The sequence below is a fragment of the Anas acuta genome, chromosome 17, assembly GCF_963932015.1.
Source record: "Anas acuta chromosome 17, bAnaAcu1.1, whole genome shotgun sequence".
Taxonomy (NCBI): domain Eukaryota; kingdom Metazoa; phylum Chordata; class Aves; order Anseriformes; family Anatidae; genus Anas; species Anas acuta.
In genome coordinates this window covers 10,009,051-10,035,665 of record NC_088995.1, presented here as the reverse complement: position 1 = coordinate 10,035,665, position 26,615 = coordinate 10,009,051, and the positions used below count along the sequence as shown (strand labels likewise).

At 44.2% G+C, this 26,615-nt stretch overlaps 1 protein-coding gene and 1 long non-coding RNA gene across 2 annotated transcripts in view; both read right to left on the bottom strand.

Annotated features, from left to right (window-relative positions):
* Positions 1-8,019, bottom strand: part of MAPK1 (mitogen-activated protein kinase 1) — a 37,007-nt gene extending 28,988 nt beyond the window's left edge. The window contains exon 1 of the mRNA XM_068653893.1: positions 7,617-8,019. Coding sequence (XP_068509994.1) covers positions 7,617-7,759 — 143 coding nt within the window. The 5' untranslated portion in view covers positions 7,760-8,019. The remainder of the gene's footprint in view (positions 1-7,616) is intronic.
* A 1,307-nt stretch (positions 8,020-9,326) lies between these two features.
* Positions 9,327-20,871, bottom strand: LOC137841288 (uncharacterized). Its single transcript, XR_011088537.1, has 3 exons — positions 19,933-20,871; positions 18,603-18,684; positions 9,327-16,631 (listed from the first exon to the last, which is right to left on the bottom strand). It is a non-coding gene; the product is annotated as an uncharacterized lncRNA (long non-coding RNA).
* Between the last annotated feature and the right edge of the window lie 5,744 nt (positions 20,872-26,615).

Here is a 26,615-nt window from a genome sequence, read left to right as displayed (position 1 = left end):
CAGCTTCTAGCCAGGGCTGTCATAAAAACCCAGCCTCCACACGCCAGCCAGTGAGGCGCCGACTTCCTCATCCGTGCTTACAGCTTCAGGGAGATGCAGCAAAAAGCAGCCACGGAGAGAAGACAGGTCAGTTACATAACAGGGCCAGAGCCTCCAGAACAACAACAACAAAGGCAGCGCAGAGCAGGCACTATAAATATTTGCAGAAAATATTTCCCCTCCTTCCTAGGGAGAAGGAGGGCACTACCAAGCAGCTGGGAGTGGTGATAGTAGCAACAAACTCCCCAACGGGGTTTACTCTTTTGCCTAACCAGGTTCTAATTTGACTTATATCTCAAACACTCTCCCTAAAATCAGCTTGAGGAGAGGGAAAATGATGCAAGATTCACACAATTATTTTTCAGAAGTCACCTTATTTGATTCCACATGTTATAGGATTTCAGAAAGGAATTCACAATGCTTCATTCCAGAAAGAAGCAACAAGAAAAATGTTTTTTTTTTTTTATTTGTTTTTAAATCACTCAAAATCATCCGTGCATACCTAGAAGCACAGGTTTTCCTAAACCCGTAGAAATGAAAGAATCACAAAGCACTAAATAAAGCAAGCTCATGTGTGCTGTCCTGCCATGGTTAGTTCAGTCTCCATTTGCAAAACAAAACCAAACCACCAGCACTGAGCATGCATGTCACTACTACCAGAAATTACTTCCCTTCACACCTTACTGTGCATTTTTTGCATGTTTTTTTTCCCCCATCTTTTTCAAAAAGCATTCAGGTTGTAAACCCTTACCCTTCAAACATATTGCTTTGTGTTTTGTTGAGTGTATCTGCAGGAAGACGTCTTGGATACTGTAAGTAAAACCAAGGTATTTCACAATCACAAAACACTCAGAAAAAATCCAATGTAAAGGTCAGCCTGAATGTCGCTTGGGGTACTTTGCACCACCCAAATACCAACACCACTGGGCCAATTTGGGACGGAGGCAGTTTGGGCAGTATCGATCCGTGGTGCTCGGACCGCTTCCCGTTTTACTCAGCCCACACTGGCGATACTCGGCAGGGGAACCACCCGCCCTCCAAACAAACAAGAAGGTACTGCAGTGACAGCTGCTAATTTTAAGGAAAACTGCAAAATGAAGTAATTACATATTATAAACTGTGAGCCTAATTGCAAGTTGTTGGTAGTTAAAACATACCCACAACAGAGACGAACACTTTCTGCCGTGTAACAAAAACTCTCATTTGCATTCTAATCACCTCCGAGTACTTCACCCTTATGAAAATTCGGTTAAAATACAAAAGAATAGCTTCCAAGAGAAGCCACTTTTCCCGTAACAGGAGTTGGGTTGTTCCCAGTTCAGGCACTGCTGGGCGAGATGCATACAGCCATGCCAAGAGCCGGACTGTCGGGGAGGTTCTGCACAAACCCAGCGGCACGTTCCTGCTGCAGCCGTCCTGCCAGCCCCACGAAGACACAGAGGGTGGGGTTAGGTTAGATATTAAGGAAGGAATTGTTCGCTCTGGGGGCGGTGAGGCTCTGCATCAGGCTGCCCAGAGAAGCTGTGGCTGCCCCATCCCTGAAGAGCCCAAGGCCAGGCTGGACGGGCCTTTGGGACACCCGGTGTGGTGGGAGGCAGCGTGCCCATAGCAGGGGGCTGGGGAAGGTGGGCGGTAAGGTCCCTTCCCACCCAAACCATGCGGTGATTCCAAAATCAACTCCCTCTGAAAAGGCGATTTGTTCGGAAGCAGAAAACTCTAATAACTGACCTAACAATGAAGGGAATCTAGCTTTTACACAGACAAATCACCCAAAACAAACTACATGTTGCTCCATTTCACCAGCACTGTTAATTTCATTTTGCAACACGCTAAGAAAACAATTCTAAAATACACACGTGCCACCATCTGCTGCATTTGAGCAACGTGGTAAATCTAAACTGCAGCATCATTAAAATCAGTCATTTTTTTGCAGATATTATTTGAAGAATTTCTGAAATACTTCACTTTAAGTGCAAGTAGAAGTGTTTTCTTGCAAGACAACATCCAGCTTCATCTGTTAGCAGCATGGGCTTCCAGCTCAGCACAAGGCTAACCACGATCGGGGCTGCTGCGGGGTGGGCAGCCGTTGGGTCAAGGAACGCGGTCGCTGCTGAGGCCACATCTGCAATACTGCGTTTCGCTCTCCCCCAGTACTGGAGCAAGTCCAGCAGAAAACCATTAGGATGCAAAGGGGCTGAAGGACAGGACATACAAGAGAAAAATGAGGAAACTGGGTTTAAGACCAAAAAAAAAAAAGAGGGGGGGAAGGTGGTGGGCTGTCTTAAGCTACACAAAGGGAAATTGCAGAGAAAAACTGATCCAGAGTCTTCTCGGAGGTTAGAAAGTAAAAAAAGGACAAGGAGGACAAGCAGGATCAATCACAAGGTGCAGCAAGGGAAATTCTCAGGTTTGTAAGGGCAAAAGTTTCACCAGGCAGTTGGTTAAACACAGGGAGTTGCCCAGAGAACCTGCGGAATTCCCATCCCTGGAGATTTTGGAAATACTGAGCAGACAGCTTGAGCTGATTCTGAAGTCGGCCCCACTCTAAGCAGGAGGTTGAACTGAACGACGTCACTAAGTCCCCTCCAACCTGCACTATTCTGTGAACTATTCCCCAGCAAGATGTCAAAATGTTATTAAACATCAAATTGATCAGTTAATTTCCTTTCTAGATCACAGTTGAAAGCTATGACAAAGCATTATTTAAAAAAAAAGCACTGTGTTGGCCAAGTACTGGTTTCCAGCTGGGCTGAGCTGCACACCTCGGCCGGCAGCACCAGCCCTTTCACCAGGCCTCCACCCCGCTGTCCTGCAGGGCCGTGTTTCTGTCCATGAGAGCTACCAACAGACCCATCTCTGAAACCAGGGCATCTGGCACGGCTCTTCTCACGTGTGACCTCCTGGCCTCATCTCTTCCCCAGCAGAGCAGCGTGTAGCATTTCTTAGTGCTAGCAAAATACCAGTGTTTAAGAAACACGAAGAACCTTTCCATCTTGGAAAGATGAAGACCTCTACCATCTGTCAGACTCGATGGCAGGCACCAGGTTTAAGAGCCACATGTAGGGGTGCAGGAGACAGACTGACGCAACCACACGCAGCTACTGAGAACACATACGGCTTATTTCCTTAATACATCACGCTAAAAACCCACAAGTTATCTGCTTCGGCAGGCTGAACCACGCCACGTTAAGAAAACGTGAATTCATTTATGAAATGCAAGCGTCCCTGAGCTGCACTCCCCAACTCAGGCCAGTATCCCGTTACTTTGGGCAGAGAGGAGAAGTTGCAGCCTCTCACCATAAACCTTCCCGACAGCCCTGATAGGAGCAGAGAACAAGCAGCTGCTGCCCTGGCCCCGCTGCCTGCCCGTGGTGCCACCAGGGCGAGCAAGGAGAGCAGCTCCAATGCTCCTTCTTGTCCTTGTCTCTGGGTTAAGCCAGCGCTGGAGGCTGGGGTGACTGAAGGGAAATGCTTACCTGCCTTCTCCCCAGAGGGAACAAGCTGATAACCAGCCACTAATTACATTCCCTAATTCTCTACTCTGATCCTTGCACTAACGAGGATGAATTAGGGTTGGCGGACTTGTATCAGCTCTGTCTGCCTTATCAAGCAGACCAGAACGCGCTAATTAACAGGTATCGACACCTATGTGCAACCTGCACTCCCTGAAAGTGCTTATAAACAGGACACAAAGCCATCCTTGCTCCATCATTACAGTGTACCCTCTCCAGATCAAAGGACTAATAAACAGAAAAAGAATTTACAGGCTGCCCCTTGCCACTAAGCAGTCGCCCCTAAATCACTGATCTGACCCTCACAGAGGGATGGCAAATGATACCCTGTCAGGGATGGCAAATGCTACCTTGTCGTATAATTTGGACAGTCTGGAAAGAAAATATTAAACACATCTCACAACACATTAAAAGTCAGGTTGAGAAAGGCAAGATTTGAGCTTCAAGATCGTTTTCTTCTGTCTGTGTTCACCTTTATTATTTATGTACAGGATTTGCAGCAGTGATAACACTTTGTGCTCACATAAGCCTGATAACAAAAAGGGCTTCCAAAAACCAGAACATAAACCAGAACATCCTTATTGCATTCCCATTAACCATTTATTTCCAGAAAGGACTTGTTTTAAACCATCAAGTGGTCATCTTGCCAAGACAGCACCAACCAAACAGACAAAGAACAATACATGCTGGAAATCCAAGGCTAAATCCAATCCTATTTTTATCACTGTTTCAATGTGTTTAAAATACAGCCTGCTAACAGGCCTCCTTTAAAAAAATGGGGAGGAAGAGGCAGCTTCAGAAACCTTTCACAGTTTGTATTTGCGTTCTGAAACTTTCAGTATGAAAGTCATTTCTAGCTGACTCTCAGGTCGATAATCCCCTACCACTGGAAGAAAGGGAACGTCACAAGAACTTCACACCAAAACCCCTGAAAGTAACTCTTAACAAAAGAAAAGAAGAAAAAAATAAACACATTTGCATGTATGTGGATAAATTAATTTAGAGCAACAAACATGACAGTATGACTAAATAATTGCTCAAAGAATGTCCTGCAGTCCTACAAAGTGCTGAGGCTTTCAGCTGAGGCTTGGTTTGCACTGTGCTCATTCCTTAGTTCCACATGCAAAAACACCAAAAGCGAAAAAACAGTTCAGAAGGGGATGCTCGCATGGATATGCACTAATTAACCACTTCACGCCCAGCAGCAAAAGTGCTGAGTAAGATGCAAGCCTCCACCAAAGGATGAACGTTTTTGGCAGAGTTTCACTGGAGGACACTAAGGTGGGGGGTTGCCTGGTAATATGCTGTTCTGCTGACACAGTGCAACCACAGCACAGCAGTAAATACATTGCTCTGTTGAGGCTTTTTATTTATTCTCTAACTGAAAACCCAATTAGGTTAAAAATGACGATGCAATAGAGAAAACGGAGAGAAATCCTTGAACGCCTTTACGGGTTTTCAAATAAGATAAGAGAACGCTCGTGTGCAGTGTATTCAGTCAACATTTCCCTGTTTCCTGCGCTGTTATTTTAGGTTTTGATCAGTATTTGTCAAACATTATTCAGTGCTGCAAAATCAAAATGGAAGGCTGACTGTAACAGCAGCATCCTAAGAATACTTCATTTGCCCTTTTTTGCAGTAATACAATTAAAATATTTTTATTTTGTTATAAACTCCCTAATTCAATAATCCAGAAATATGCACATTAGGAAAAACAAGGAAGAGAGTGAAGGATTTGAAGAGTTAAGTCACTTGTTTTCCACCTTGTGCCTTACAGCACAATGCACTTGTAAGTAACGAGCATCTCCCCAGTCACACGCATTAGCTGAAGGTCTAAAAGAAAGCCATTAAGGCCTGCTTTGCTGTCCTTCACTTAAGTGTACAGATTTAAATGGATTTTACACTAGCGGGAAATGTCTCCACCTGCACCCTGACAGCTTGCCCTCTACCACCCCCCACCCCAAAGGGAGATGCTTCTGCAGATGCTCACTGCATTAGCAATCAAAGCAAGGTAAGAAACAGGCAGCATTAATCTGCACAAGCTATACCCCGCTGATCTGTAAGTAAAGCTACTTAATCATAGTTGCTTGTGTGCACTACAGCACGTTACAGTTGCTATGGCATTTAGCTAGAACATGTGCATCCAACACTTTCCTTATCGAGTACACAGCATAAACTGAGACTTTGTTCCCTGTCATTTCACACCCAAGGCAGAGATCAATAATCAAGAGCACAGCATAACAAGCTTCGTATTTCCAATTAGTATCTTAAGAGGAGAAAATGCAGGAGCCAAATGCGTATTTCAATTACACTGGAGATTTGTATTTTTTTAAGCAACTACATGCAGCATCCAAAGCAGACACGATTTATGGGAGTAAGTTTTTAAATAGCAGATAACCTTCTGCATTTCGGGAGTAAAAACAGTTTCAGTACCAGAGCAACATATGATTTGGAGGGGAAGAAAGTGACCCTGTTTTCCCTCTATCTGCTCACCAGCGTAGTGATGCCAAAAAAGGGCATCCACCGCCGTGGTGCTGCTTCTTGCAATCTGTGATCGGTGGTGAAATACTTCAGCTTTCACATGATGCCTGTGTGTTACCGCTTTCTAACACCCCGTTGATATGAACGGGACGGTGCACAGCACGCATATCGAAAGCTCCCGTGTACTTTCCTAAATCAGGCTGCAAGCGTAAACCAGCGCAGTTAGCGCCGAGGTTATCTGCACTGGCTTAGTTGTGCTAGCTCGGGTGATAAAGCACACAATAACAACATTTGCACCACAAGGTTCATCAGCGCAAGTTTTGGACTGGATGTGTTGTTGTGACTTCTAACACTAAACCAAAAATAAAGTTATTTTTACCCTGTTAACAGCATTTCTGATTAATACCTTGGAAGTTGTTCCCACAGCAGAAAAGTGAAGGCCACGACTCAGAACTTTCTAACAGAGGCTTATCTCTCAGCTAAGCTCGGGCCTAGATGAAAGCTTCCATTCTGAAAGGCAGGATGACTTCATCTCAACAGGCCAGCACAATTCGGCGACTATACACAAAAACCTATAGCTATAAAAATCCGCAACATATAGCTGAAGGCTGTGAAGAGCCTTTGTTGAGAAGTGTACTGGTGTACAAAAGATTAAACATCAGAGAGAGAAATTAATGCTGATACAGCTTTCATGAAGTCATGGCCCATAAACCTCATTTAGCACCTCAAAAAATGTGCCGAAAGAACAGCAGCAGTGTCGGAACAAAGTTGGTAGAGCAACATCAGAAAAAGTTTTCTGAATCCCTCCAGTTATTACAGAATTAAGTTTCTTTAACTACTGAGGAGGACGGAACGAGGAACCCGAGGCGAGATCACCGCGCACGCCAGGCATCACCCAGTCAGTAGATACGCTATCTTGCAGCAGCATCTCAGCTCACCCCTGCACATCTAGGCTACTAAAAAAAAAAAAAAAAAAAAGGAAAAAACCACCGCCACCATCTCACCGCCGTCCTTCGGAATTTGGCAGCTCACCCCTTTAGCTCCCTAAGGCTGCTCGTTAGCGGGACTCGGCACCAGCCCTGCCGGCACCCTGCAGCCCAGCGGGGCCGAGGCGCGGTGCCACCTGCCCGCACACAATGCCCGGGCGGAGCTCACACCGCGCCCCGACAGGGGCAGCACGCCCAGACCCCATTTTTTTTTGGGGGGGGGGGGGGGGGGCTCAGGCTTTTTTTTGGGGCGGGCACACGGCGAGGTGCAGGACCCCAGCAGCACCCCACGGGCCCCTCACGGAGCCGGGCCCCGAAGCGCGGGGCTGGGGCTGGGGCCGGGCCCGGCCGCGCTGAGGCGGGCGGGGAGCGGGGGGAGGCGGCGGGGCGATGGCGGGGGGGGGGGGGGCAGGGCCGCGGGGCTGCCCCGGGGCCGCTCCCCGCAGCCAGGGCGGGCCGCGAGGGACGGGAAGGGAACGGAAAGGAAGGGAAGGGAAGGGAAGGGAAGGGAAGGGAAGGGAAGGAGGCGAAGGGAAGGGAGGGGAGGGGAGGGCTCGGGCGCTGCCCCGCCGGGCCGGGCCGCGCCGCCGGCACTCACCACACCATGCCGTAGGCCCCCTCGCCGATGTAGGAGAGGTTGGTGTAGCGCGGCCCCACGTCGAACACCTGGCCCCGCACCATCTCCGGGCCCCCGGCGTTGGCGGAGCCGCCCGCGGCCGCGGCCCCCGACACCGCCGCCATGTTGTGTCCGCGCCGGGAACCGCGGGCACCGGGCGCGGGGGGGGGGACGGGAGGAGGAGGAGGAGGAAGAGAGGCGGGAGGGGGGGCGGCAGGCGGCGAGGCGGCGGGGGAGGAGGCGCGGGAGGAGGCGGAGGGCGGCCGGGAGGACGAGAGGCGTCGCCCGCTCCGCAGCAGCGCCCGCCGGGCCCCGGGCCCCGTCAGCGCCGTGCCCGCCGCGGCCGCTCTGAGGAGACGCCGCCGGCCGCGCGCGCGCGCATCGAGCGGGGCGGGGGGGGGGGAGGGGGGGGAGGGGGGGAGAGGGGGGCGGGGCCTCGAGCAGAGGGGGCGGGGCCTGGAGGCGATTGGGGCGGGGCTGGGTGGGGACGGGGCGGGGCTGGGGGCGGGGCCGGGGACTGCGGTAACCGCAGCCGCTGGGGAGGGGGCGCGGCGGGCGGGTCACGTGGTGGGCGCGGCGGCGCTGCGGGCCGCCCGCCGCCATTAGAGGCGTGAGGGGGCGGCGGGGCAGGAAATGGAGCCCGGCACGGCCCGGCCCGGGGGCAGCGGGGCCGAGCTCGCTGCGGCGCCTCCTGGCCTGGGTTCGCGGCTGTGCAGGCGCTGCTTAGCGCCGTGCTCACACCGGGCTGCGCTCGCTGCTGCCGGCTGCCCGTGCAGGGCGGGGAAGGCGCCGCGACCTCCGCCTGTCTGCTGCCTCACGGCTCGCTTCGCCCCCAGCAGCCTTGCCCCGGGCCGGGAGCTGACAGGAGTTGAGCGCAGAGGTGCTCACTCCTCTGGTTTCACGCTGCAGTTCCGTAACCAGCTCGTCTTACAGTGATTTTTAAGCCAAAAAGTAGCCCCGATGTGAAATCCCCCAGCTCCTTCATTTAACTAGAGCTGCTCGAGCTGTGCTCTCTCCCACTCCTTCCAAAATTCCCCCAAATACATAGGTTCACGCCTCTTGGTGTGCCTGCACCTACACACACCAGCCCCAGGGCCAAACCCTGCGTGAGGAGCCCAGCCCCTGCCTCCCCCCTGGTGCCTTGCCCCACAACCAGGCACCAGCTCTGCATTCCCCACTGACAGCGCTTGCCCAGCAGCTGTTAGCTGACGGTCCAGCTCCTCTGAGGTTCTCACAGCTCGTACTTTGCCCTCTTTTTCAACGTTTCTCTCAGCTCTGACACCGCAGTCCCTTTCTGCTGACATTCCTCCCATTGCCATCTCCCACCTCTCTGCCTTCTGGCACCCCTGTGGGTGCAGCCATCGCCCTCCTCCTCCTCCCAGCTGCCAGAAGGCACCTGAGGCATCACCTCCTGACCAAACACTTGCAATTTGCTGTAGCAGGTTCCAGATACTGTACATTCTCCAGATTACAACTTATTAGCATCCCCCAAAGCATCAGGCTCGGTTTGACCAGAAGCCGAGGGAATTCACGGGTTTCATTGTGCAGCTGGTTGGCCATCTGCAGCCCAAGGTCTCCCCTTAACGCAGCCCTGCCCCGCAGGTCAGGGCTTCAGTGTGATGGAGTGAAAGCTGTCAGGGATGGCCAACAAAATCTAATAAACTCCTCCGTGTATTTAACAGACATTGAGCTACACAGCTTTTTTGTTGTGTATTTGAGGGGGAGAGTGCTTTCCATTTATTTTTCCTTGCATCCTTTTCATGATGCGTTCTGCACTTTAGAAACCCAGCATTATTTTTCTCAGAAATTTTAGACAGCAGTAAATGTGAATAAATGTTTAAATTTTCTGAAAACAAGTAAAGTAAGATTTAAAAGGTTCTCAACTCCAAAAATGAAATTATGGTTACAGTTCTGATTTCTTACATAAATAAATCTGTCATCAGCAAATGCAAAACAAATGATTATAGGGAATCTAGTTTAAACACAACCTGTCATAGCAAAATTTAATTAAAAACTGGTGTGTATCTACATTATTTTCTACCTTCACAAAGATGCATCAGAACAAAAAGAAAACCACCCAGGCAGGCCAGGAAATTGTGGAAAGACCATCAGCACCTTTGAATGTTGTGTTCAAATATGTTCAAGCCAACTAAACCCAAATAAGCAACCAAAAGGCTATGGTGTACTTTGCCAACAATTTCTCTTGTGACAGAACTTAGCGTACATATTTCAGTTAGCGAGTTAGGCAGGCTGGATAGAAATGTTATCAATTGCTTTTCAGCCTATTTAAATACACTGCCATTACCTGCACTTCAACGTTGGGTCTGGGTCTTTCACTTTAGCAAGGTGACATTAGAGCCTCAATTCTGAAAAGAATGTAAATGTGTTTTACGAAAATTATTAGTTTGACAATCAAAATAATGGGTTATGTTGGTGGGGATAGGTGATACTACAAAATGACAGCAGATAATGAAAAGCAGGGGGTAAAACTGTCTCCATGCCTCAAACAGAAACAAAAACACTGCTAAGAAGAGCTTCTCCAAAGAGAAATGCAGTCCCTTCTGTTTGAAAGCTATATTAGGAAACAGCTAAGCCATACAATAGGTCAGTTTAAATATGCCATGGTTTGGACCATCTCCATCTTCATATCAAGTTCAGGAGTCACATGGATGAGTTCATTCTACAATCAGGGTCCGCAAATTCTCTGTACAGTTATACACATCTACTTTAACTGTTAACTTCACGTTCCGTAAATAGGTCTCTTGAAAAGCAAATGTCATACTAGGAAAGGCCCTAGGTGTCCTGGAAACAGCATGATCAGGTTTAGGCAAAGAACAAACAACACGCAACTGCCCTACAGTGTCATATTTTATTGGGAGTGGAAGGGGGTTCATTTTTTTTTATTATTAATTAAAGCTGCGTCTCTTAAAATCACCACCACTGTGACAGTTGTATTATTTGCATGGAGATACTGAAGATGCAGTTTTTATAGCATTTGCTGCAGGAGTATGGCATTTGCTTTCAGAGTACCTCAGTATGACCCTGACCTGCCACCCTCATCATTGAAACAAATTACAGGTGTTACATATATAAAACAATTTTTCCCAGCACTAGTTAAAGAGACCTCAAGCCTCTGTGTGGGGGAGAAAAAAAAAAAAAAAAAAAAAGAGAGAAATAAGACATGTAAGATGTTTCATAAAGATATATTTTAACTTCTCAGGCACTCAGGAACCATGGTGATGTATGAGACACAAACTTAAATTGCTTAGATATGAGCTCTGATCCACTGGGAACTACCCTAAGATTCATAAAGAGCATCAGATGCTAATAACTTCTAGGCAGTACCTACCTGGGCTTGATTTAACTGGTGACATACAGCCAAAATCCCTTGAGATTAATTTCCATTTAAATATTGGCCATTGCTTTGGCTGTGTGAAGTGACCTTAGCATAAATGAGAATCTCTCTGTAATCTTATGCTGTTGGGAAGTCAAAAGTTTCATGCCCAAAGTGCTGGATAACTTGATGACAAAACAAATTTAATTCTTCTTGCCCTAGTATTTTCTTTTTTTCCCCCATTTAGCATTCTGACTGAATTTGCAGGAAACTTATGGTGGCTTATACTTTATGGGCTTAAAATTAATAAACAGATTGCTATGTTTGTTTTGTGCGTGACAAGGGGAGCACAAAGGATTATTAATCGCAGAACTGTTCTGTCAGAAACAGCCTTGATTTTGCACTGGATATCATTCTGTCACTGTCACGCTGTCAGCACTGTAGGGGATGTATTATCTATCATGTTCTTGTTAGATTTGCTGTTCACAGATACGATATAGCTTGAAAGCTCAGGTACAATTTCAACTCATTTTTGTGTTCTTTAGTTTTGTACAAGTAGTTTACAACTATATTATAAATATTTTAGAAGGAATCCATTTTACAGCAACTTTAAAAGCTTATTATATAATTATAACAATTTAAACTAATATACCGACATTTTACGGCTAAGTAAAATTAAGTTGCTTTTATTTCTCAACTGCAGTAGCAGCAGTATCCAGGCACTGTCCTGCACTTCAGTAATGGAAATTTCCCAGCTTCAAAGCACGCTCTGTCTCAGTCAGCTGCAATAAAACTGAGTGATTTCAATATTGCTGTGTGCTTTACTTGTCCTCAGTTATCTGGAGCTTGTATCTTTTGAAAACCGACTTCTCCTCATGAGCTTGCTTCATCTCGCCCAAGATTTAAAACTCAGTAAACAAGCTACAGATGAAAAAATAAGTGAACAAGATAAAGTTATTCTACAGGACTGGCAAAACAAAACACATGGGCAGCCAATATTTAGATAGAATATTGGAGTGACTTGTGAGGATGTCGCTGAAATCCTGCTACATTAACATTTTTCTTGTGCCAAAGCTTTATGCACTGAAAGGCTTTTAAGTTTTTACAAATTTGATTTAGCTAGTGTATAATATCAGTCTCTTGACCTATTTCTGAAATCATTGATTGTTAGGCAAATACAATAAAATACAGAAAAGAGACAAGATTACTAGAAAACCTCAGAAGTCTCATGATTTACAAACACTAAAATATGCAGTCTGTTTCCCCCACTTGTTCTCAGTTCAGCTGTTGGCAGGACAAGCAATGCCTCCAACAAAGGCAGAAGTCAAAGAATGTAGAAACAGGATCACTGAGGTTTTATGTTGTCTAGATGTTGCAGCAACTCTGTTTTCAATATTTCTTGCTTATAGCTGAGGGCAGAGGAGAAAGCATCAGTCCTGATATCTACACCCAACTGCATCTGGCTTTGTGCAAATGAAGCACTTGGAGACACAAAAGTCCCTTCACTGAGAAGCAGTTTGGGAAATGATATTAAACCTTCAAACAAGACCTTACTAGGCCTTCGTTTAAAGTGATGCTGTTGTCACTTTGGGTGGTTTGTCACAAACACATATCTAATGATTTTGTGGTGGCACAAGTATAGTTCCAACTGTCTGCTGTTGTTACGTTTAGTCTAAGTGATGGGCCCTGGCTGAAGAGAAACAAGGTGCAGGAAACAGTACACTTATGGCATTTTGAGATTTTCACATAAAAGCCATTGGGGTTTAAAATTCAGCCCAAACTGACACAGCACACTGCCTCGGCACAGCTATTCTGAGTGCAGGTTTCCACATATGAACAGACATACTTAGCTTTTCTGCTGCTAGTCTTGGCAGATAACAAGACCTGACTGGAACCAGGACTGCCGGTCCTCCTGTACAGGGCAGACCCAGGCCCTGCTGACACTGCATGGCAGGACTGCAGAAGAGGCACCTCCAGATTTACAGCTGAGACACATTTTGGGTTCCTTCAGGGAAAATCTGCATCGTTGCTCTCTAAGCTGCACCTGTGCTGTGGGAGGGATGGTGTCAGTCACTTCTTGCACTTTGTTCAACCCACTGACCAAAGAGCCCAAAGAGTCTGTATTGCATATTTTTAAAGACGTTACATCAATTAGACATCAGTTTCCACAGTCTGAAACTGGCAAATCAACATGCAGTTTTAAAACAACCAATTCTTTTGCAGTTTTGCATATCTATAGCAGAAATGAGCTCTGCAGACGAGATTTCCTGAAGGAAGTGGTGTCACAGCATGTTGAAAAAAAGAGCCAGGCTGTTGGAATCTGTGTTGCGTTACGTGGGTAATGCAATACCTCTGAGTGCTTCCTGTTTATCCAGAGAGAGAGTTTTTACCACACCATAGAACTTGCAAGCATTTAATAATAAACACTAAGAAAAAAATACATATATCCAAATATACAACCCCCCGTGGCATCTGTCATTATAAACAAGAGAAGGTTTTCATGATATATATCAGGGGACTACCCATGTGAGAAGCAGATTTCCAGGCAGAGCCCATGTCCCACTGAAATCCATGCCACATCTCTTATTAGGTCATTGGACCACTACACACACACACATATATATATCTGTGATATATAAATAGTGATTCGTTTTAATGAGCAAATGTAATTTTTACTATCAGCATTTGTCATTTTTGTAAAGAACATAAGAGAATGAACATTCACAGAGATACAGCAAAGAGCCTTATAAAAAAAATGGCAAAAGTAGGATTTGCTTCTACCAACAAGAATCTGCAAGTGCTGAGGAACCTAATCAAATATACAAATTGTGCAGATGCTCAGAGCAGTGCTGTATTGCTGCATGGCCCTTCTCACCTGAAAGCTTTGCCTCAGTTCTTCTAGATAAATTAACCTAGCCTGAAAAGGTAGAGTTGTGAAACAGAAGGGTGAAAAATTTTCAACACCAACACTCTTTTTGATGCAACTTGCACCCACAGCAGATAAGATCTTTGGCAAGGAAATACAAACTACTGAGACTGATTTAGGATGTTCTTGTGATCGTAGCTAGAACTTAATCTGAAGCGGACAGGCACATGGAGCTGGAGTCAACGGGGGCATAATTCAAAGTTTCTACCAAATCCACAGGGAATAAGCATTTTGTTAGGTAACTGTACAACAGTGCAGAAGACAGCTCTTGTGCCTCATAGAGCTTCAGCACTGAAGGATGCTGGTTGAGCTCAGGGCAAACTGTGTATCTTTGTTCAAGCTTTCTGGGACAAATGAAAACAACTAAACTGCAGTTTTATATAGTAACCCTGCTGCGTGGAAACTCTAGATGGGTAATGACCACATATAATTCTTCTTTAAATAGCTGTAACAGTGTAAGTGACAGAGTTTTAAGTGTTATCAGTTAGACCAAAGGAAAGACTGAACCTCAGAAAGATGTTCCCTCCAGCCACCAGCACTAGATCTAGCTAAATTGAATGTAATTAAGACATTTATAGCTTTTTGGATTTTGAAAGTTTTAACAATGGGAAAATTATCTGGCTTACTTTACCATTGTCTTGCCTGACATACAGTGGTTATTACTTTAGATATGCAGAGCCTAACAATAAAATGCCTTTTTAAGTGCAATACATCCATTGTAATCAAGCACCACGTTTATCTTATTGCATTACTGAGTCTCTGGGTCTTGTACAAATGACACAAAATTGCTGAGAGGATCTCTGAGTGTCCTGCATCTCGACCAGCTTTTTAATACGATGTCTCATTTCCCACCGTCATTAACAGAGCCAAACTGAACCCCTGCCCTGGAAATCCTTTGACTGAAAGATCAACAGCATTGAAAAGTATTTTTGATTATTTGACAATAAGGAATGCTTAAAAAAAAAAAAAAAAAAAGAAAAAAAAAAAGAAAAAGGGGGGGGAAGAAAAAAGAGCTAGAAAGAAGACACTGCTCTTCTTGAAGAATATGCCAAAACATCTGTAGGATGATGCTCTACATCCAATTTTACAGGTACTGTTAATGGAGGTAGGGTAAGATTAAGCAATTATGCTCTGCCAAACACTACGTATGGGAGAGCAGACAGCAGATGTCCAGCCACTTAGGCCTATGCCTTGTGCACCAGACCACGGTATGGAAATGTGTGTGGATATTTAATTGTAATTCAACTACAAATTGCTTGGATTTATGAGTCTGGGAAGCCCATATGCTGCAGTGAGAAACGAGCGTTTATTAGCACAGTAGCTGTGCTGGCCTTTCCCGCAGAGAAGCAAAGTACCCCCTTCTATAGAAAATGGATTAAAAGGGGGCAGCATACCACTCTCACGTCCCATTTACCTTTGTGAAGTGCAGCTGGATAAATGCCAATATGCGGATACATTTCCATCGTGAACTCTGAACAGCTTTTACTGCCGCTTGTCTCAAATAATAAAAATGCAGCAGCTGTCCTCTTATCAAATCTCAATTTGGAGAAATGTATACCTAAATAATGGAAATAAACAGGACTCCCCCTTCCAGGCCTGCTACCTGGATACACGAGAAAAACCCTTCGAGAGCTGGATAAGCAAGATGGGACCATTGCCCCATATTCCAGCATTTTCTCAGTGCTTGTTGCAGCAGCATTCTGCAGTCATTCTGAACACGTCCTGTTTCCTTCTTGGTTCCTCTTCCACTACTCATACCCATGACAACACCCTCCTGGGCTCCTGCAGCAGGTCATTCCCTTCTCTGCCGTGTGGCCTGGCACTGCTGGATTACCTCCCTTCACCTGTCCAGGCATCTTTCTTGATCAGTCCATGCTCATTTCATGCCCTTTTCAGTGAGGCACCACCTAGGAGATGAAGTGGGAAGTTAGGTGTAGGGTAGCAGCAAGGCATCCTCCAGAACACCACACACCTGCAGCAAAAATCTGACATCCATGCTTCTCCCACTCATTGCAGTTCCAGTTTTGCTTCTCACAGTGTCTAACCCTCCTTCCCTCCTGGGCTGGAACTTCACTAATTTTTGCTGAATTCATTTTCTTACCATTTATTGAGCTGCATAAACTCAAAGGGTCCAGACAAGCACCAGACCTGTATAAAGAAAGCAGCAAGGCTGGGAGCAGAACTGCCCTTTTTGATACCAGCAATTCATTAGATCTGGCTCAGCTGCCATGTGATATCACTCTGTCAGTCTAGTTTTGTCTGCAGAACAGGGAGATTTGGCTACACTGCTGGAAAGCCTTCAGACACCTCTGTTGCCTTTGCCATCCTTTGCTGCCCTTTTGTCCTTTCTGGCCAAAATGCAGGAAACAGTGATCATGAGAGCAGTTTTAAAGTGCCTTTCTTGCTACCTCCTTTCCATTCATTATCTTCCTCTCCTATTTCTGCCTTTTACTCCTTCCAAAATCTTTCTGCTGCAGCTACTGACATCTAGAAATGTACTCCCAATCCAGGACCTTTTTGCTTGCATGCACACTCACAAGCCAGATAGATAAATGCAGGCCTTCTTTCTCAGAACAAGCATTTAAAAAAAAAAAAAAAGTATTACACAATCCACAAGACATGCGCATTACTCACCAAAACAATCATGGGTATCCAATTTCTGCAGCCCTGCCTCTCGGTGATTGTTTCTTTCCAATATCATACCAATGTATCAAAGCCAGTACCCAATAACAATTACCTGTGTATAGAGCCAAAGCTGATGGAGTGGGTTTTTTGTATAGCTATATACAAATAAGCAATAATGATCAGAGGCAGTCCTACTGTGAAGGACAGAGGTATCTTGGTGTGTTTATCTTGTGATGTGCTATGATCATTTATACTGTTGAATTAAGAAAAACAACAAGCTATGAGCTTTCCAAATGGAATCCGTTGCTAACTATCATTCATTGCTCCGTTCTTATTCCACATGCATTAGGAAGTGCACATTATCTTATAAATCAAGACATATGAAACAAATAAATGCCTTTATATTGTAAGAAAAAAAACCCTTTCTAGAAATACTGTAGAAACATTCACATCCCCTATTTCTGTCTTTTATAAAAGGCTGGCTGTGTCTTATTATCAAGTAAAAAGTAAACAAACGTAATTTCATCAGTTCTGTCTTTCGTTGATTTGCATCAGCAAGAATAAAAGACAAAGGCAGAATGGAAAACAGCAGCTTTGTACTAAAAGTTTGAATGCACAAAATACTTCTTTCTCCAGCTGTCAAACATTAAAAAACGCTATGCATACCAGTAATAATAAAAGTGTCAAACAATCAACCACAATGGGAATCACAATGCTTCATTAAAAGCTCTAAAGCAGAGTAGAAAAGCTTCCAGCCATTTGTTAAACAGAACTAAATGCTAAGATACTTTCAAAAGCATCAGAATATGCTTTCATCTAGTCTCGTTAGCCAGATAAATATCTTGTTGCTTCGTTCAGTCTGGTCTTGGAGCTTGCACCAATTCAGCAGCAACAGCTGTACATGGTGCTTGCTCTCCTGAGACTGGGGCATCTCTCCGTAAAACAGACAAAGTTAATGTCCCTTCCAGTGATCAGGCCTTCACTCCACGTGGTGCAGGGATATAATCAGTAATTTTGTATTTACATACGTAATTAGGTAGTATTTGGAGAACCTAACCTATTTGTTCAGCTGACAGGCGATGTTGTGATAAGGAATTTCAGCAGACAGGATATTTATAGACCCTTTATCTCTATGTACAATCAGAACTAAAATGTCAAACAATACCCTGAATGAAGGGTTGTTTCAGTTCAACTTTTCTCCATTGTTACTTTTCCCTTTTTTTTCCTCCCTGTCTGGTTACTGCTTAAAACTTGGCAGGGAGAGGAAAAAAAGGGAATGTGACTCACACTGACAACTTCATTTGCTGTAAGAGACCTCAGTAATTGCTCTAACCCACTTACAGGAAAGCTACCCCTCCTCTTTTTCTCTTCCTCCACCCTTAGATAGACACAGGCCATATTTGTAACACGAGCAGCCTCGCTGATCTCAGAGGTCACGCTATCACTTATAAAGTAGCCAGGCCTCTTTTCTTTTCACTTTTCTTGATCTGGATTCAAGTTAACCCATCACAAGAACTAAAAGCCGCTTCAGTTTAAGGGGCAGCTTCCTGCCACGGATTTCTCATGAACCTAATAACCAGGGTTTCCGAAGGATTCGCAGCTCAAACACAGCAGGGTTCAAGTGGCTGCTCCCATGACGTGCACCAGTCTGGCAGCCAGTGCCACAGCTTCAGCATAAAGCTCCTGGCGAGCCAAACAATTGTTGTCTTTTCCTTTTTGTATGGGCTGGGGGGCAGGGGGCAGCGAATAGGAACAGAAGAATCAGCACAGATGCCTATGCAGCACTCTACCAAAATATATTTTCATTTTTAATTACATAATCAACATAATGAGAGTGGCATTCGTAGTGAGGGGGCGGAACAGATGGCAAAGACTTAGTTTTCAGCAAGACATTAATTAACAACAACTCTGGTTTCTGCTAGAAAAGGGGTGTTGTTCTGCTCTAGCAGGGTTAAGATGGGTGCTTACTACATAGAACTAAACTTAGTTTCCAAACACAGAACAATGATTTCCCCCCTCCCCCCCCCCCCCCCATATCCCCGTTGAAATGTTCAGGATGCTCTAAAACACAGCAACATCCTACCTGCAAGGTATTATTAGAACCCAGCACAAGTCTGCATCCTAACAGCAGTTTGGGATTCTCCTTGCAAATGCTTTTGAGTGCTCTGTGGACATATACATTAAAAAAAAAAAAAGAGAGGGAGGAGGAATTAATATGATTGAGAGAGCTTTGTGCAACTTAAAATTCAGGTGAGGCTTGTAACATACAGCAGCTTCATAGTGATATTATTAAAGCTTCCTTAGATGCTCTATGGGAAGTTCTCCTTTTTCCCGTTCCACACGTTCAACTTAACATCTTCAGCATACTGATGCAGCTGAGTTGGAAAGAGCTATCCCAAGGGGGACTGAAGCAGAAAGTAGCTTAGAAAGACATTTATTAAAACCACAGGCAGAGAATACATCACCCAGACACAATGAATAGGGAAATAACACATGCAGCCGAAAAGTCTAGCCTCTATTTTTCTGTCTGATGAGACAACTGGAGAGCCAAGCACACTGAGCAGCCCGCAGATCCCCAGCTCTCCCCTCCCTGTGCTGCCAGGTGACACGAGATTGCTTTTTCCTGCTTTGCATTCCCCATCGCAGGCTCTCTGGAGTCACACGCCCAGGTCCTGCAGAGGCCTGTGGGCCACATTCCTCTGGGGATTACAGCCATCCCCAGCAGGAGACAGGGAAGAGAGATGCAGGCCAAAAGGGATGGGCAAGCAGCAAGGAGGGAGGAGCTGGGGGGTAAGGAACCATGCTGTGGAGATCAAGATGAGCACAGGCCAGGAGCTGGAAGCTGTGCTACAGGACAGGGAGAGAGGAAGCAGTCATACACTGTGATAACGTTATACAGAATAAGGCAGCAGGACATCTAGATTCATCCGCTGTCGAACTTGGAAATGAACCCATTATTCCCACATCTCAACACTCATCCCTGTGCTGCCAGCAAATATCTTAACAGCTGACAAGAAACATCTCTGCCCATTCTAGTGACACGTACATTTAGAAAGGATGCTTTTCCATTACTCCTACTTACTCTGTGCAGGCAGTAGAGTTGTAGGTCTGTGCTGTAAGCTCAAAATCACACCCCTACCCATTACCCAGGGGGAGTGAATGATATGATTGCAGATGATTTTTTTTTTCTTTTAATGTGCATGCTAAAAACATAGTGGGGCTGAGTTAAAAATTACATTAAAAGAATATTGCAGTTATAATGTCAAACACGAAAATATATGTCTGAACTAAGAATACCTGTTCCACCTTCCAGCACCTACTTTTATTCAAAATATCAGCTCAGGCTCCCACACCATACTGCTATCAGCCACAAGAAAGCGCATCCTTACGTTGCTATACTGAGCAGAACTAACCTGCAGAATTGTACGTGACTTGGCCTCCATCAGTTCGCGTTGTGTTAACCCAAAAATGGGCCACAGACAGGAACTCAGCTTCTTGCATACATCTGATGGCAGGCAGAGATTCTTCGCAGGATGATTTTTTAGAAGTGCCATATATCAGCAGAACTGTGCTTAGGAAGCGCAAAGTAGTGGAAAGGAAAGAATACAGAAAAGTATTTTCTGCTTAGCATGTCCTCATTCTGCAGGGCTTAAGAGGGAGATGAGACAATCAACAGAACAGCATTTGTACTTACAGCTACTCTACCAGGGAGGGGAGAAGGGTGACTAAAAACCCTTTGCAGATACTAACTTTAAAAATAAAATAAAATCAGTGCAACAAGAAGTTAACTCTTCAAGCAAAAACTACCAGCAGATGCACAGACAAGCACTGACTTCAGTGGAGCTGCAAGGCTGAATTTGGCTTGAATTCTGTGAAGTACTTTCAAAGCAGGAGCATACTGCATACAAATGAGCGTTAAATAATTCGCATCATTAAGAGAGCTCAGAGCAGCTTATCTGGACTTTGAAAAAAGCTAAAGCAAATGTACATTGTTTGAATACCATTAGGGACAGTCATTAACTAGCATTAAGACATCTACTGTATCGACACTTAGCGCTGTAATGAGACCCATCCTCCATTCCAGGTTATTTTCCTTATTGATTTGTAGATTTCTTATGCTCAAGCTTTTGAGTACCACAGAGGTCAGCAACTCACGTAGGAATATCCATTAAAGAACTATACAATTGCTTCTAATTTATATTGGATCTTTTAATTTAGGTTTCCAGAAACACAATCCTGTTTGCGTGGTGTAGATACGGTAGGCAATTTAAACACCAAAGTTTATCAAAGAAGCAAACATGCTGTTTTACTCCAGGGTTTGGATGCCCAGGTCCCTGGTCTAACCATTGCACTTGATCGGCTCTAAGCACAGCTGCTGTAGGCCAGGGATAAACTATGGCCATATTCCACATCTCAAATGCTTGAAAACACACATCAGTAGTAGCAGGGACAGTACAGAAGGGGTCAGGTGAAGAAAGCAAGTTGTGCAAAGAACCAAAGGTACAATCCAGTTTAATATGGATGAAGGTATTCAACTGCCAGAGCTGCACGAATGGATGAGTGATGGAATACTGAGAGCTAAATCCGTGCAGCAAAGTGCACAGGGGGAGGCAGGGGCAGGCAGCAGCCTACAGGCAGTTGAAGGGGAGCTGGAAGGAATCTCTAATGAAGGCAGAAATCGTTCTGGGTGACTCAGAATATTGGTATTCACAAAGAGAATTGAGAACAGGCAAAAAATAAATAAAGCTGCAAGCAAAAAGGCCAAATCCCTCTCAATAGCCAGAACACTGATATAATCTGAGCAACCAAACAACAGGTCCTTGTGAAAACCTCTCCCCGGCTACTTCCTGCACACCAGCCCCTCTCAGCAGCCAGCAATGACTGCAAGCAGCTCACACTGCACAAGCCAGAGAGCTTTGCAGGCTGCTGTCACACTGACACCATTTTCCTTGCAAATGCAGCCCCGGTGGTCATTGTTCGACACCCCCAGCCCTTGGCTTCCCTGTGACATCTCAACTAGCGCGTTCAAACTTCACAAACTTCCATTGAGTACTGAGCAGCTCAGCTCTGATTTCACTAGCTGCCAGCTTTTCTACATGTCACAGGCACACATCGGTCACTGACAGATTCCAAATCCCAGTACTTTTATTTACGAGTGGATTTATGCTAGCTGATTTCCAGATCCCGCTGCCATCAGCCTGAAACGTATGCAGGCAGCATTTAACTAAAATCTGTAGAACAGTTAGTTCTACAAGTTTTATTACAGTGAAGACTGAAAAACAGATTAGTTTCCATTTTTGATATGAATATAAATGTGATGGCTTTTTGTCTTTATTAAGATTTCATTAAAGAGTAGTCAAAGAAGTTACAGTTCTATGCATTGGAACTGAGATCAGTAAGACTGAAGAAGAGGAAAGACATCCTGACAGTGAGATCTATTAGTCAATGGAGCAGTCTCCCAAAGGAGACAATGGGAGGACAAGAAGTGCTTTAGCAGAGCCAGGATTAAGTGCTCCAAGTGGTGCAGCCAACTCCTAGAGGATTGCTGTGAGCCGCAGTGCCTTCAGCAAGGCAGGATGCCTGCCATTAGCCTGCTAATGCACATCCTGGCTTGGCCTATTACTATTTGGGAACAGCTCATTGACTTAAAACTTCATTAACAAGAAAATATTAGAAGACGGTTTTCCGAGGGTAAGGACAGGCCTTTTCAACACATCTTCCCATTACAAAAGGTGATTATTAGTAGGGGGAAGAAATGAACGGTTTGCATTAGTATTTCGATTACAATTTATTAATTAGCTTTTTCTTAAACTACTTAAAAGATACTAAATTGCTTGGATACCCTCTCTTTTTTACCCTGCAGAAGCTAGCCATTTCCTAATTTCTTTCTAACACTATCAAATAAATGATTAAATAAGTAACAGCCAGCAGTTACAAAGGGGTTTAACATTAAGAATACAGATCCATAATTCTTTTACTTTAGACAGCAGACAAAACCAAAACAAATTGAGATGCCACAATTAAGGCAAAAAACGGCCTTTTAAACATTGTTGTGAGAAAGAACATAATGGGAAAATAAATTTAGATGAAAATATTTTTCACAGGTTTTACTGTCAGCTGAAAAATAAGAATGTGAAACACTTTCCCCAAAATACCCTAATAAATATGCACTGCAGTGCACAGCAGGAAGGTTGTCTCAATGGTTCAGCTGGTAACTTCCAAGCACCCTGTATTTAGGCTTTCAATGTAACCTTAATAGTGGATGTCCACACTGGATGTTTACGCAGTATTCTCGTCAATTACCAATACAGGCACACAGCTGTAGTTCTGCAGTAAAAGAAAGGTCTTTCCATGTATGATGTGACATTCTCTATATCTTGGAGGTGAAAATCCATTGAAGGATGGGACAGAAAGATGGAGGCAAGGATTTCTTTTTATTATTAAAAGCCGACTTACCAATGCCACAGCAGTATCTGACTACACTGTTGAACTTGACCTTTGCCTCAACTGCATGTTTCTTCAGAAACATGTGACTGATACAATAAAAAAGGGAGAGTTTGCAGAGCCATTTCACCATCTAATTCATTCATTTTAAGTCCTTCGATATCGGGGACTTCAGAGGAGCATTGCTAAAGCAGCTTTGCTCCCAGATATCTTTGCAGAGCCAATACCAAGGACACAGTACCTTTAAAGACCAATGACATTTGGCCAGTTAAGTCTGCCAGGGAAAACTCTTGACAGGCATCCAGGCTTCACCTCATGCCAATCATTCCAGCTGCTGGAACAGTTGTGTGGAATTAGCTGCATCAACAGAAAGCAATTGGGTGAAATATCTGATGTCAGTGGCCCAACTCGCATTACCTGCGCCTGTCTGTAACCCAACAATTAGATCCATCGTTAGCAGCTTGGCTTAATTATAACTTAGAACTTCTTCAAGCAAAGACTGCGCACAAGATTTTTAAATGACTATAATTAATTACACAGAAAACCTGAAGTGTCTTCTGTTCCATTGTTGGTTTTGGTGTTGTTTTTTTTTTTTTTTCCTCCTTTCCCCACACTGACACCAGAATTTCATTCTGCAAAGGAGCTGTGCTCTAGACTAAAAGAGAGGTCTCTTGGGTACACTGATAAACACACAGAGAAATATCTTTTACATCTTATGTGAAGAGAAACAAGACTTCACATTTTTATTATTATTCTAAGAGGTGCTAAAAGGAACGAACGTTACTTCCAACCTGTAACATCTTAGTCCCACTCGTTATGAATTACCACTCTCCTGCCTCCTATGTAAAAGGCTTCTTGCACTGGCTCCAGTATCCTGCTGTTGGCTGTTATCAGAGCTCTGTCGTTGGACAAGCTGCATCCCATCCTGAACCAACTAGCTGAAATTTAGCCAGTAAGAAAACAAAACACAGTATTAGTGCCAGAATCATTGCAACTTCTTAAAAGATATGGGGTAGGAAAGAAGGTATTACCATGCAAATAAATTTTTCTGACTCAGCTTTCCAGTGGTTAACTGCAAGATAAAAATATGACGGGAATGACACAGCGGACAGAGGGCTCTTAGGAACAGCTTGTGGTAAAGGCAACATCGGGTATCTTTTCCTATCGCCCTCGTTTTGCTTTGGCCAAAGGAAGGAGGGAGCCCTCTAGGGGCAGAAACAAAGAGACCTGAAAGCATTCAGGCACCAGCGGAGCAGCCGGCTTTTTCCATAGCGAGCCCCTCCTGCCTTACCTTGAGGTAGGAGCAATTCCCTGTCACTTGCAAGGACTGAGAGACGTAGATCTACACAGAAAAGTCAGGTCGAGTAGGAGAAGGTCACAGGCTGGCTCCTGGAATGCTTACTTTACAGCCTAGAACATGACGTGGGGAAGCAAGTCTTTCTCTACTGTTTGTGCAATCTTTTTCAGAGAAGACAGAACATCACCAAACTGCAGACTCAAGTACTGTACTATAGCTACTCTGGCCCACCACAGCATAGCTAGAATTTTTCTTTTAGGCTATGCAAAGGACTTGTTTTTGCCTTATAATATGCCTCAAGCATATGGTGAACTCTTGCATAAAGTGAGCAGGTTTACATTTGTCAAGGCATGTTCAAAATATTTCCTTCCAAGAGCTACTTATATCTCAAGGCTTGATAACAGCTGCACCACTTAAACATTTAAATATTTTCTCATTCTAATGAGAACTTAAGATTCTTTCCAAACAGCTCAACATAACAACATGAGAATGTGGCAAATCCAAACTTCAAAACATTTTTTTTTTTTTAAACTGGAGTCAAAAAGTATTAGCATCTAACAAAACATTAGGAATTAGCTATAGTGCAACAGGTAATAGATTTTGTAAGATATCCAAAACAGAGAAGTTCAAGAACAGCTTAACACACTGAAAAAACAGATTATATAAGGGATGTCCACCATAAGACATTGGTTGTACATATAAAACTGCACTATCACTGTTGAAACAAGTGGTTAATACCTTCTACAGTCTCTACACAATTTACAAGTGACTTTCTGCATGGCATATTCAAGCTTACACTTGATTTCTTAGAAAAAAAAAACAATTAACATGAAAGCCTGTAATTTGTATCAGTGCTAGTTGAATAATGATCTTGATCTAGATGTAGAAATTGCTATGTCTGTCCCTCGCCAGTGAGTAGAGACCTCTGAAATCCCCTGCATTCCTACAGGAAGACCCGTATTTCTTAAAGTTCTTCCAGTCTCCGACGAAGCACTGCTGCTCACTGTTTCCCAGGTGTGTGGAAATGCCTGTCCCCCACCAATCTGACAGACTTGAAAAATTGATTAACAACCCTCAGTAAAGTTTCCTAGAGAACCTGGAGGAAAACAGCAAACACTAGCTAAGGCCAACTGAGCAGCAGCTCTATGAGAATTAAATAGTCTTCGTTTGTGTTGCAACAATCAGTAATTCAGGCTGAAGCAGAAACATCTACCTCATCACCACTGTTACTTCATTACTTTCTACAGCCTGGGAAATGAGCGGCATCAGATTTTACTGCACGTTGTCTGCAAAGAAGCATACATTAAATGGAGGCAGTTAAACGGGACATGAAGATTTGCTATTGCTTGATTGAGGCAGATAATGCTTCTGTCATTAACTGTATGGTTTGGACACACTGAACCTTATCAACAGCATCCAACTCCAGCCTCACGTAGTTTTAAATCAAAGTTTTATATTTGCTTCCATGGGCTAATTAACTGCTTCTTGCTCAAATCCACCAGCTTCAGAGAACTGCGGATGACTGATAGCACAGAGCAGAAGATTGGCTGAGCCCCATTTTGGGCACATGGTGTATTGGAGATTTGCTAGATGAGGAAGAAAATATAAGTAAGATTGCACAGCCAAAAAGATTCAGCGATGTCTGGCTTTCACCTTCTACTAATCAAAAGGAGACAGAAAAGCCGATGTTGGATACCAGCAAGGAGAAACAACAGTCATGTTCACTTTTTTCTCTTCAAATACCACCTAACTGCAGTTGGAACAAGCCTCAGATCTATAGGAAGTACTAAGTATGCCTACAACACACTGGAGTGATTTAGTTCAGCTCTGTGTTATCAGTAAAGAATAGCTGTAGCTGCCTTTGGATTGTGGATCTACCCAGATGATGGATTCCCATAGTTGCTTTGCATACCCATGAAAGAACAGCAGCAGTTAACTGTTGCTTATGTTCCCTGGTAAGCTAAGAAAATCACCTGTTCGGAAACTGCTTCTAAAGCTAGTCAAGCAAATCTCCAACTTACACAAGCAAATCCTGAGAATTTACTACTTCTTTAGAAATTATTACAAGTGAATTTTCACCCCGGCATTCTTATTTAAAAAGTTAAATTAAAATTTAAAAAGCATCAACATTTAGAACCATGAAAAGGAAGGTATTTTCAGGAGATTTGAGATCTGGTCTGATGTTCAAATATCCTGATCCTTATTTTTTGTATTTCAAGAAATACCTTACCTGCTTCCCTCTGACACAGCATCCTGGTTTTACTAGACTTTTTTTTTTTCTTCTTCCCTAGGATAAACGCAACAGCATTTAGACAAGCTGCCTATCTCAGATTCCCAAGTCTGTTAGACCTTGTG